The following is a 12,380-nucleotide window of genomic DNA, read 5'->3' on the forward strand; positions in this document are numbered from 1 at the left end:
TGAACACTACATCAGCTGCCTGCTGACGATCACATGATTGTGATCCTACTACAAATCCACCGCTGTGGACTTATCAGGACTTATCCATCAGAAATGATAAAAGGAACAACTGATTAAATGGTGGGGGTGTTTCTGAGTCCCATCAATTCCCGCCGTCTGCTACATATTTAGGTCACATGATTCGGTATCCGTACATAACGTACACATGCATAACATACACCTGTGCTCAGTGCAACGTCATGTTGTTTGTGGGTACATCTATATTAAATGGACACATTCTATGGTGCCGTGATTTCTGCCACAAATGTCTTCAAGATTTCCACGGTCAGAAATGATACAACGACTAAGCAGCTGTGGCAGAGTACTGTACTCTCTGAATGCTTTTCTTGTTTTCTTATTTTCATGATTGTGCATAAACTATCGCATAATAGAATGACATCATTATACAAATTCTTAGCATGTATGATTGGATCCAGTGATCTTCTGATGGAAAAATAATGAAATAATTATGGAAGTAGTGAGAGAATTTTTTGATTTATTCATTTATTATGAATGGGCTAATTGTTACTGCTTTAAATGGAGACAAAAATTTAAGAAAACTGCATGTTTTTTTTAGGATTAAAGGTAGCCCTTGAAAGATTGTTAATGTAAGATTCAGTCTCTAATTCAGAGTCAAAAATAATATCAAGTTTCTTTGGGTGGTGTGGTTGTAAGAAAAGGTTAGAAAAGGTGAAAAGGTCCCAAATCTGGCTCAAGAACCAGCAATAAACACCTAAATATTGAGTCTAAAAACACACAATTAATTTTGGATTCAGTAGAGGTTGAAGACCTTCAGCATAACTGTTGAGAGAGTTGCAGTGTCATTTGATTTGAAGGTAAAGGCATATTATCTTATTTATTATATGTCATGTATTTATGATGTATTTTTTAATATCATGTGTTCTGTTTTATTGTGCTGCAGTGCAGCTCGATGTCTTGCCTTGTCTAAGACAAATTTCTCCCATGGGAGACAAATAAAGTGAACTTTGAACTTAAGACAGGACCCAAAATGGATCCCTGAGGCACTCCACAACTTGCATTATAATTCTTAGAGGAGGAATCATCCCATATCGTTCAAAAGAACCAATGAAGTGATATACAGTACTTACAATGGGCTCAATGTTGAGCTCTCGCCTCTCCTTATCACCCTGTTCAAAGAACTCAGTGGCCACCAGCTCAGCAATCTGCATCAGAGAGAACAGGCAGACGAGTTTATATTGAATCTTTAACCAAAACACTTCAAAAATAACAGAAATCTTCACTGTCATGGAATGAATTTCAATGGAAGCCTGTTAATAAACATCCTAGGAGGCTGATTTTGTGGAGAAGGCTGGGAAATCCCACCGTAGAGAAGACAAAATGCCATTCCTCATCTTTAATATTGAGAAAATAACTGAGAAAGAATGAGATGGACTGAGAATACATGGCAAAGCAGCGTACATGATGGCTGGAAGGAAAAAAGAAAGCCCATAAAAACAAATGGTTGAAACAACAAGAAGTCTGCCAAAAGAGACACACTAAGTTAATGATCTCCGTCTGTTTACAGAGAGGTAAATGAGATCTGACCGCAGCCTCGGGCTCCAGTTAGTATCACTGTGTGAGTTGAAGCCATCTGCAGCTCTTGATTGAGTCGGTAATCAAGCCTCAGTGCTGCGGAGCTGCAGGGGGGAACTCAGCCAGAGAGAGCTTATTATAGCTGACTAAAACCAACAGTACGCATGAAGGGCACATTAACCAGCCAGGCTAAGTAATTTTGTCGTTATTTACTCAACCTCCTATCAGTCAAAACAATAAAAGTCTTTATGTCCACACAGCGGAGCGCACTAGCTCCAAGTCAGTATAGTCAGGGAAAGCTTCGTTACACTTCCAACAACAGCAACAAAGATGGATTTATGAAGGTATTTCAAACTGTTGGTTTTGGAGGATGGTAGCACACACTCAGACCATATGTTCATGACCGGTATTTTAAAGCCTTGCTCGGTTCTTTGGTCATCTAAGGTCATCGATATCAAGACCAAGTGGAAGGAATGTGAATCTTGAAGACTAATAATTGCATTTTACAACTTTTATGAGAATGCAAACAGTGTGAGTCTGATAGTGGCTGTTTTGTGTTCAGAAAAGCCTAAAAAATAAAAGATATATAGACTGTAGACCCAACTGTCGGTCACACCAAGAAAACTAAACAGATTGTGGTTGCCATAAAACATGAGAGGGTGAGTGCCATTTTAAATAATACACAGCATGGGACAAACCATCAATTGTCTCATATCTTATGCCTTTTCAGTTCCTGTATTCCAAGATCATATTGTGTAGTGAGTAAGTCTTGCTGTATATAATGACAGGCCTTCCAAAGTAAAGCAGGTTTCAGTAACTTAAACTCCTTTTGTACAGGCTCCTCAGATTTTATGTTCTAAAATCAAAGCTGAAAGCGGCGTTGATCGGGTCCTCACATCCTTGCTGGTCAGCGAATCCAAGCACGTCCACCAGGTGGCGCTGCGACTGAGAATGTATTTCATCCTATGGGCGTTATGAGGGCCAGATTCACATCACACATGTAAAGTTTGAGGCAGATTGGAGCATGTACAGGCTAGTTATGCAGCACTTCCTGTCCATCCACTAGGTGGCACTGTCACTGTGAATGGGTCCACCATTTCCACGTCGTCAGACTTCTGCGGAGCATTTTGATAATGTTTGATCGCCCATGCCTGGTGTACATCCTGGACAAATTTCAGCTCTGTTGGAGTTACCTTGTTTGAACTGATAGCTTTTGAAAATGAAAAAAAAATGGTCCAAAATCATCCAAAATATGATTATATGATATGATTACGTTATTATTATTATTATTATATGATTTCACAGCTGTAGGTAAAACATGGTCCGGGGGCTGAATTTCCATAATATTGCAGGGGGCGCTATTGAGCCATTTTGCCACATACGTGTGTATTCCCCTTGAAATATCAAATTTTTGGCCACTCCTGAAGTGTGTGCAATTTCTCACGCGTTTTCCAGTACATTTGGTGCCTAAATTATGCATTTCTTTCATCCGAACAAGAAAGTAAAAGAAAAAACCCATGGTTTTCAGTAGGGTCTTCACACCCTTCGGTGCTCGGACCCTAATTATAGTTTTGGGAAGTCTGTGAGGACAGCAACTCTATGAATAACACAAATTATTCTACCAACAACTGTTTACAGACATGTTTCTTCATATTTATATATTTATTCACTATATCAACAATTCTAGTGGGTCAGAAGTTTACATTCACTAAATTTATTGTATATTCATGGCTTGGTGGCTTCCCATTGGCTAACTGGCATCATTTGAATCAGTTGGAGGAGTACTTGTGGATATATTTTACAGCCTCTGTGCTCGACATCATGGGGAAATCAAAAGAGATTAGCAAAGACCTCACACAATAAACACAGGTCAAACCTCACAAGGAGCAATTTCCAAGTACCTGAAGGCACCATGCTCATCTGTAGAAACTCTAGCAATGAATGTACTGTTGGGTTGCTGGCCATAAAACTGGTCAAATACTCTGTAAAGCCGAGGACGAAGTGGAATCAGGTGATAGTTTCCTTTGGGGTTGTCGCTATGTGTGATGCCAACAACTGTACGGGTTGTCATCTGATCACTTGTTGAGGTAAAACTATGGATTGGTGCAGCTTTAATCTGTTCAACCCCCTCTATTACAGTATGTATTAGCATGGATTTTGCAGTAGAACTATCAGTGCCCCGACCAATCAGCTATTGGCTCATCCAGACTATCAGGTATCTACTTAACCCTCGAGTCGTCCTGCGGGTCAAATTGATTCGTTTTAAAGTTTGAAAATGTGGGGGAAAAAAACAATATTTTCACAGTAAAACTTCTACTGTCCACATTTTCAACATTTTTGGGAAATCTTTGAACATTTTTTAGTGGAAAAAAAATGTTTAAAATGTTTAAGAACATTCACAAAAAAAATCAAGCAAAATCTAGCGAATTTCGCTGGATTTTGGTTGATTTTTTTGTGAATGTTCATACAGAAAATAGAAGTTTTACTGATGTATATGTAATCACTAGATATTTTTAGGATTTTTTGGAAGATTTTTACTTGTTTCTTGCCAAATTTGGGGGAATTTTTAAAAATAAAACTTTAAGGGAAACTTTGAAGGAATTATTGGAATTTTCTTCCTGAAGGTTCTGCAAATTTTCAGAAATTTAGGGAATTTTTTGCTGAATTTTTGCATTTTTTTCAGACAAGGAAACTATATTTTTGGTGCCTGTAAATGAAGACAGCAGTAGGGTTAAGACATTGTTTTGGTGCTTGTCAGTTTTGCAGAAAAGTCAAAAAAGTGTGTTTTTGCAGAGGACAAGACAAAAAGACAACAAGTTTTACCTGAAGTTCTGGCAGACGAGAAGCACAATTTGTTAATGAGATCTGGATGTGTGTGTGTGTAGGTGTGTGTTTGTGTGAACAGATTTGCATGTGTGTGCATGTTTACCGGCCCGAATGTTGATTACAGGTGTCATCTGAGGACAGGGGCCCAGCTGCTTTAAATAATGAGCATTCAGCTTATCACAACACACACATTCACACACATCTACACACTCACATGTAACACAGAACGTGTGCCTGTCTGAAGCTCACTGTGTGCTTGTGGTTCCTAACAAGGTGCAGACTAACGAAGGTCACCGGAGAGATAAAACAGCGAGGACACAGCTCTCAGATGGGTGAAAACAAAGATGAAGTGACAGAAAGAGGGAGCGTTCAGAAGTAAACCTGACTGAAAAATGACAGAATCCAGGATGAAAGAGAGACAAAGTTGCGAGGCACAAACGCCGCATGCAGAAATCGTGGAGCATGTTTATGTCACTGCAGGTCTTTCTCATTAGTTTTCAAAGGGGAAAAACTGACTGCAGTGAGGCCCTAAAATGAAACATATCAAAAGGTTTCAAGCCAGCGTTGTGTCCTCTATAAGTCGGTAAAGATTTAGTCTTCAAAGGACTAATTCTGTCGTTTAACCCTCTGAACCGCAAAACCCACAGGCAGTTCTGCAAGGCATGTTTTTCTTTTTCAAAAAGTGCCAAAATTACATGATTTACCAGAGAAAGAAGCTGTAAAAACATGAAAATTCATCAGATTTGTGTGTGGTTCTGTCAGCAAAACTAATCGAATCTAAGCTTAAAATCACGATATTTAATAAAAATCACTTTATTCTACACGTATCAATCAAAACATCTGACTTAAATGAAGTGTTTGCACCAGATCCTGTAGAAAACTAAATAATTCTGCACTCTTTGGTGCCACCGAAAAGCTGTGAGTGACTCAACTGTGACCAACGGTCATGTAACAAAAATTCTATGGCTTTTCAAGTGAACTGCAGGCTGTGTTTACACCGTTGTAACCCTTAGATGCACCAGTGATTGGACCCTACTCTCTTCCATAAGTGGGTCAAAAACACAACAATCAATGTGTTTTTATGCCTTTTTTTGTCATTTGTACTTAAGAATAATCATTTGTATTATTTTTCGTATTATATTTTTGAATGATTTCATGTTTTAAATATGCTTATGTTTCATTTTTTTAACAGATTTTGAACATTTTGATCATTGACAAAGAAGAATATTACACAGAGCAACAACAACAATAGAAGAATGTCATCGTCCATTTTGTTGACATTTTTTTAAATTTTTTTCCTCCAAGTTTGTGCATCAGCTCTTGTATGATATTATCAGTGATAACGAGCTCGGGGTAGTAATACAAACATTACAATTTCTTTAAAAATGTAAAAGGTAACTTAAAAATTTAAATGGAATGACATCAAAACATGTTTTTTGAGGAATAGCTGGAAAATTAAATTCTAAAAACTTTTCATCACAAAGATATTGCAAAAAAAAAAAACGACCTCACTGAGTCATTTTTGACCCACTTATGCATCTAAGGGTTAAAGTCAAATAACATTTCAGGAAACATTTCTAAGTCCTCTCTACTTTTAGCCATAGTCGTGTTATTTCCATAGAGGTGCAGGACTTTATATGGAAGTGAAAAACGAGGCCATCATGAGTAAAAAAGTGACAGAATAAAATGAAACTCCCAGAGCCTGCTTGGGGTTCAGAAGTTAAAGTTTCGCTCGTAATGTTGGATGAGAATCTTCCAGTGGTGCAGTTCCCCTCAGCTTCCTGATTGGTTTTAAAGCATCTTTTAGCTCCTGTTTTAGTTTTCTAGCCTAAAAACTCCAGCCTGATCAGCTTAATCTGAAGCAGCAGTGGGCAACTCTCAGCCTGATGCTAAGCTAGCAGCTAAAAAGTTAGATAACTAATACCAAAATGACCAAAGGGAGACAAAATGTAAGACTTCCATTCAACGGCTGTACAAACAACTCAAAATGAAAGCTAATGTTGCTCCATCTTTTTAAACAGGCCCCTTGTTGCTAATGTGTTAGCTGTAACAGCCTAAGAAGATGAAGCTTTAGCACATCTGTCACCTATTAAGCACTACACTCCTGCACACTGATCACACAGTCAAACTCACAATGGACGGTTTTAAAGAAAAAGGATCAATGACGCAGAACAGGAAGTACCAACGATCCATTTCCCTCTGACAGGTTGGTAGAAGATGTGGACGTTTGATGAAAGCAGAAGCTATTTTACAGCAGCAGAGATGAGAAACAAACTCAAGAGGTCTGGTTTGCTGACTTCTTTCCAACCCCACGTCAACACCTTTTCTCATTTCTTTTATTTATGACCATTCAGAGAACCCAACCTGTAGCTTGGGAACCACTTGATTTAAGTAGCTAAGTGTAATTAAAGCAACTCAGGAGATATCATAGTGAAACGCTGCTTACACGCTGATGGATTGGTAATAAAATAACACGGTTGATTCTACCTTTGATACAACCATTAATTTACCTGATATAACTTCTGAACAAACAGCTTAAGTCGGGTTTTAATGCAGAGCTTTTAATATATATGATGATGCTTTTACTTTAACTTGAGTAAAGCATCTTTTTTACCTACTAACTTCCCCTCCTGTACGCGACAGTTAGCACTAAATCCTGTTAAGTCTTCATACTTCCATTAACCCTCCTGTTGTCTTCATTTATGGGAACCAAAAAATATTGTTTCCTTGTCTGAAAAAAAATCCAAAAATTCAGCAAAAAAAAATCCTCAAGTTTCTGAAAATTTGCAAAACTTTCAGGAACAAAATTCCAAAAATTCCTTTAAAGTTTCCCTTGAAAGTTTTATTTAAAAAAAAAAAATCCCCCAACTTTGGCAAGAAAATTTTTGTCAATATTTAAAAAAAAAAAATGAATAAAAATCTTCCAAACAAATCCTAAAAATATCTAAAGTGATTCCATATATATCAGTAAAACTTCTAATATTTTCTTAAGAACATTCACAAACAAATCAACCAAAATCCAGCGAAATTTGCTGGATTTTGGTTGATTTTTTGTGAATGTTCTTAAGAAACTTTTTTAACATTTATTTTTTTCCACCAAAAAATGTTCAAAAATTTCCCAAAAAGTTGAAAATGTGGACATTAGAAGTTTCACTGTGAAAATTATTATTTTTTTCCACATCTTCAAACTTTAAAACGGGTCAATTATGACTCGCAGGACGACACAAAGGTTAACTATATCACAATGCTTTAAACGGCATTCAAGGATGAATAGCATTTTTTTTTACCCTTTTCTGCACTGGCCAGGGCTTTGTGATGGCCGAGATGTCACATGCAGTCATCAGCATTGACCTGAAGGGGGAGACAAAGGGACACTGTGAATGGTAGCTTTTCATAGCGTCATCATATAATGACTTTGTGGAGCTGGAAGCATGTTTAGTGTGTTTAAAATCATCTAACTGTCTCAGAAACTTGAGTCTTCAAGTTGGTAGGAAAAGCAAAACATGCTTAAATGATAAAAACTTCTACATTTGGGTAATGCTTGTTTATACAAGAGAAAGACTGAAATGAGAAACTGGATATCGGTTTGATGTTAGCATGATAATGACATGAGTAGCCTTGGTTCAACATCTGTTTGGGTAGACAGGAACACAAATGAGCTGTAAATGTGCATAACTGATGAATTATTGCCCTATAAGATTTTGGTCAACTAGTTTTCTAGGGTTAAGGTTTACAAGAGTGAATTCATCCCATTGTTTGGATACTTTCAAGACTCTTCAGAAGCCTGTCAACAAAGCAGGACTAACGAGGCAACGTCAGGCTCATCTTGGTTGTTCTGGTTTTGATCGAGACAACAGATTCTTGTGACCAGTTTTCCTGGAAAATTCAATATTCTTCGATGATTCGATGGAACTTAGAGCACAGATAATGAGACGGTCTGTTGGGAAGGCAACAGTTTCTAGAGTCTGTCTAAACCCTGACAAGCACAGATAGAATAAATACAGATCATCAATAGAACTATAATCCTGAAACAGAGACTGAATAAAACACTAAAGTCCTAGATTTGTTGACCTGATAAGATTTGCAGGAAGTCTCCACGCTGGTTTGAATTATTTGTTTAAACCTCATGTTGTCCTGCAGGTCAACTTGACCCGTTTTAAAGTTTGAAAATGTGGAAAAAATCTATATTTTCATTTCACAGTGAAACTTCTGATGTCCACATTTTCAACATTTTTGAAAAATGTTGAAAATGTGGACATGTGAACATTTTTTGGTGGAAAAAAGAAATGTAAAAAAAAAAAAAAAAACTTTCTTAAGAACATTCACTGATATATATGGAATCACTTTAGATATTTTTAGAATTTTTTTTGGAAGATTTTTACAAATTTTTTTGAAAATATTTACAAGGATTTTCTTGCCAAATTCTGGGGATTGATTTATTTATTTCTTTTTATAAAACTTTTGAATAACAACCACCTTCTAATTAGCTAAACAATAACAAAATGAGCTCATTCAAAACTTTTTTGTCACTGTGTCTTGTTTTTGTCATTTTGTGTCTTGTTTTTTTATTTTGTGTCTTGTTTTTGTTGATTTGTGTCTCGTTTTGTCATTTTGTCTCGATTTTGTCGTTTTGTTTTTGTCATTTTCTGTCTCAATTTTGTCGTTTTGTGTCTCAATTTTGTCGTTTTGTGTCTCAATTTAGTCATTTTGTGTCTCGTTTTTGTCACTTTTTGTCTCAGTTTTGTCATTTTGTGTCTCAGTTATTAATAAAAATGAGTGGACATCAGTAATTTTGGTGGGCTTTAATACCATTGCGATTGCACAGATACCAAAACCTAAACCTGTGATCTCCAACCACATCTGGCAACTGATGCACAAACTTCCTAGATGAACGTCCACACTGTTATTTGTCCAGCAAGAGTTACATCAACACAACTAATGTTAGAGATAGTAGTTGGTTTACCTTGTGATCTTTGGACAGAACTGCCTCTCCCTGTTTTCTGTCTTCATGCTAAGCTAGGCTAACAGACTCCCTAAACGTTCCAAAATGTCAAACTGTGGTGCAAGTGTTTTTATATTCACCTCAGCAAGTCTCTGTGATGTTCGTCCTCCCAAACAAACTGGCTGTTCTTGGTGAGCTCAAAGAACTCCCCTCGCCTCCTGACAACACACACACACACACACACACACACACACACACACACACACACACACACACACACACACACACACACACACACACACACACACACACACACACACTCAGGTACAATGACAAAGCAAGTAATTATCCTCATATATAACCCACTTAGCCCTCTACCCGCCCACTGTCTAGACGGCAAGAAGGACGAGATAAGAGCTGAAATCACTGAGGCAGATGAATGAAAAGAAGCCAAAAAGACAGCATGAAAAGGGTTAGAAATTAAATGCACCGAGAGCTACTTCCATTAAAACGAAACATTTTCCATTGGTTTTAAAAGTGTGTGTTTTACCAGCAGTGCTCCTAAGTACACACAGTTCAAAGCACTTGGCAGGTGGGTTGTTCAAGCATCGCTGAGAGTTCTACTGTCTGTTTGCTTCATTGCACAATTGTGAGCTGCCTTGGGACTGCAGATGTAAATTAGCTCCGCGCTAACTGCGTTACACAGGAACGATTTATGACTGCACAAAGACAAAGTTTGAAAGTGCCAACATTTCATTACTTGTGCTGGAAGTGGAGCTAGAGTGACTGTCTGAGGGGAAAGTAATGGAGACGTTAGGGTGGGTGTGATCACTTCTCTACTCCTCTCCAGCTCCGATTTCCATCTGGGCTTGACGTCTGGTACCTACTTCATGTACAGGGCGAGGTCGGTGGCCAGAATAGCCCTCTCGATCATCTTCAGAGTGGCCTTGTACTCGTCCAGGGAGAGGCCGCTGAGGATCTGGTTTCCCTGGAGAGAAAAACCAAGCGGAGGAAACCGTGAGACAGGAACAGCTCTGTGATTGATCACTTCACGAGCAGCTCGTACGTGGATGTTTCACTGGATATGTGCTGACACAGGCTGAGATATCAAGCCCCTGAGGAGCAGATACTGATAGTGCTGACTGCAGTTTACCCCGTGATAGCCCACCGAGGCGTTGCCATGACAACACCGGGCTGCAAAGCACATGCAAATAAATTATGCAACTGAATGCGATCCACGCGTCTTGGGTATATGCATGTGTGTTGAGAACTTATTCCACCACTTTGAGGGCTTTTTAGGCTGCATGTGACAGGGTTTTGTTTCGTCCTCGCTCTGGGATAACGTGCCTTGCAGCAGTGGGGTTAAGTGGCGCTGTGGAGTCTGGAGTGTATTTAGAGTTTGTTTTCAGGCCGTAAAGATCAGAGCAGGCTGTAAGTCACTGTGTTTTATGGGGCCATCAGAGAGTTCAGTGCTCGGCTAGCAGCTGGAAAATGAGCAGAACAGGCATAATAAATAAGATAGAGAGATCCAGGATACTGCAGCAATCAGGCCTGTCCATACCCACTGTCAAGTAACTGTCATGTGATCCATTACAATTGAGTTCCACCTCATCGTGGGTGGAGTCACAAAACACTCACTGTCCTCGAATACAGTCTCCAATAATGCAGCGGTGGAGTCGAGGCTACTCTCCCTCCTGTTGCTCGCCAGTTGGTGCCCGTAAATGTCGTCCATTTGGCTAAACCTCTTCCAACACCTCCGGTTTGACCCACTCCGACCGTTGTGGGCTTTGATGGACCGATAGTCACTTTTCAGCTTTTTCAGCTTCTCCTGACACTGCTTCATTGTCTGACCTCTTCATTCGCCCACGGTACAGGTCTGGTGTGTCGTCACTCACTGTCCAATCAGTGGCCTACACTCTGCAGACGTTATACTGTCGGATCGACTCAGCTCGCTTGGAACCCCGACCAAGTAGGTACTAAAATAGTACCTGGTACTACGTCCTAATGGAAAACCTCACGAACTGAGTAGAGTTGAGCCGAGTAGGTGCTGGTGGAAAAGCACCATTGGTTTTTACACTGGGTACTAGAACTAGTTGGGCAAATGAGTCTAGATGAGTTGGTACGAAGCGATTCCAGCACCCAAGAAGATTTAGTGAGGATACACTTATTATATTACATTATGTGCTCAGTATTGTTTTTGGATTATGGGCACTGCCATTACATTATAGACTTCTATTAGTGTTTTATTTTTCTGACTTCATAGGCAGCTAAACTAGAGCTTGGAACATAAATGTGGACATGGAATACTGACTGCAGAAGGACAAAACTCAGATAAAGATTCTAAAATAATTAGAGGAGCTGGCACATAGGGACTCTTTATAGATAGAGCCTCCTGACTGGTAAAAGCTCGGATAGATTCAGATGCAGCTGTTAAAAAGCCAAATGATGTCATGTTTTGTGAAATGCGAGTGTGAAGATTGGATGTACCGGATGTTTTTGCTCCCTCTGTTCTCCTCGTGTTACACTTCTATCATTGACGATAGTGACAGATGTTCACGTCTGTAAACAGGCTGTAAAAGCAAACAACACACTAAAAAACACCAAACGCTCAGCAGAGCCACGAAACAGAGCAATCACTTCCTCTGATATAAACACACTACATGCAGAATTTACCCTAACAGTCGTCTGGTTCCGTGTTAATACTGAAAATGATCATTAAAAGTGCACTCATCAATGTTCTTACAACAAACAGATGTATGTAAAAGGGTTTAGTCATAGCTACAAACGCACAGGGAATCAAGGGAATAGCACACAACACCTAATGAATGCTGGTTTTAATACAACTGTTGTCATCTTAATCACTTAAACTACAGATTTTTAAAGTCAGAACTGTTGCAGGCGTTGAGTCCTGGAACCAGCGACTCCTCCTGCTTCACGTCACCCACCAGCAGGAATGCTTTCCAAACTTCTCTGATACACAAGGGGATTAGTCGCACGTCAAGACTGTATAAATGGCAAC

At 39.0% G+C, this 12,380-nt stretch overlaps 1 protein-coding gene across 5 annotated transcripts in view; it reads right to left on the minus strand.

Annotated features, from left to right (window-relative positions):
• pde5ab (phosphodiesterase 5A, cGMP-specific, b) overlaps nt 1-12,380 on the minus strand; it is a 117,278-nt gene that overhangs the window by 8,380 nt on the left and 96,518 nt on the right. For all 5 annotated transcript variants that reach the window (XM_023270101.3, XM_035948103.2, XM_035948102.2 and 2 more), the window contains 4 exons: nt 10,249-10,349; nt 9,502-9,579; nt 7,707-7,770; nt 1,149-1,223 (listed from right to left, as the gene is read on the minus strand). In XM_023270101.3, the coding sequence (XP_023125869.1) occupies nt 1,149-1,223; nt 7,707-7,770; nt 9,502-9,579; nt 10,249-10,349 (318 nt within the window). The remainder of the gene's footprint in view (nt 1-1,148; nt 1,224-7,706; nt 7,771-9,501; nt 9,580-10,248; nt 10,350-12,380) is intronic.

This window comes from Amphiprion ocellaris, chromosome 23, assembly GCF_022539595.1.
Source record: "Amphiprion ocellaris isolate individual 3 ecotype Okinawa chromosome 23, ASM2253959v1, whole genome shotgun sequence".
Classification (NCBI taxonomy): Eukaryota; Metazoa; Chordata; class Actinopteri; family Pomacentridae; genus Amphiprion; species Amphiprion ocellaris.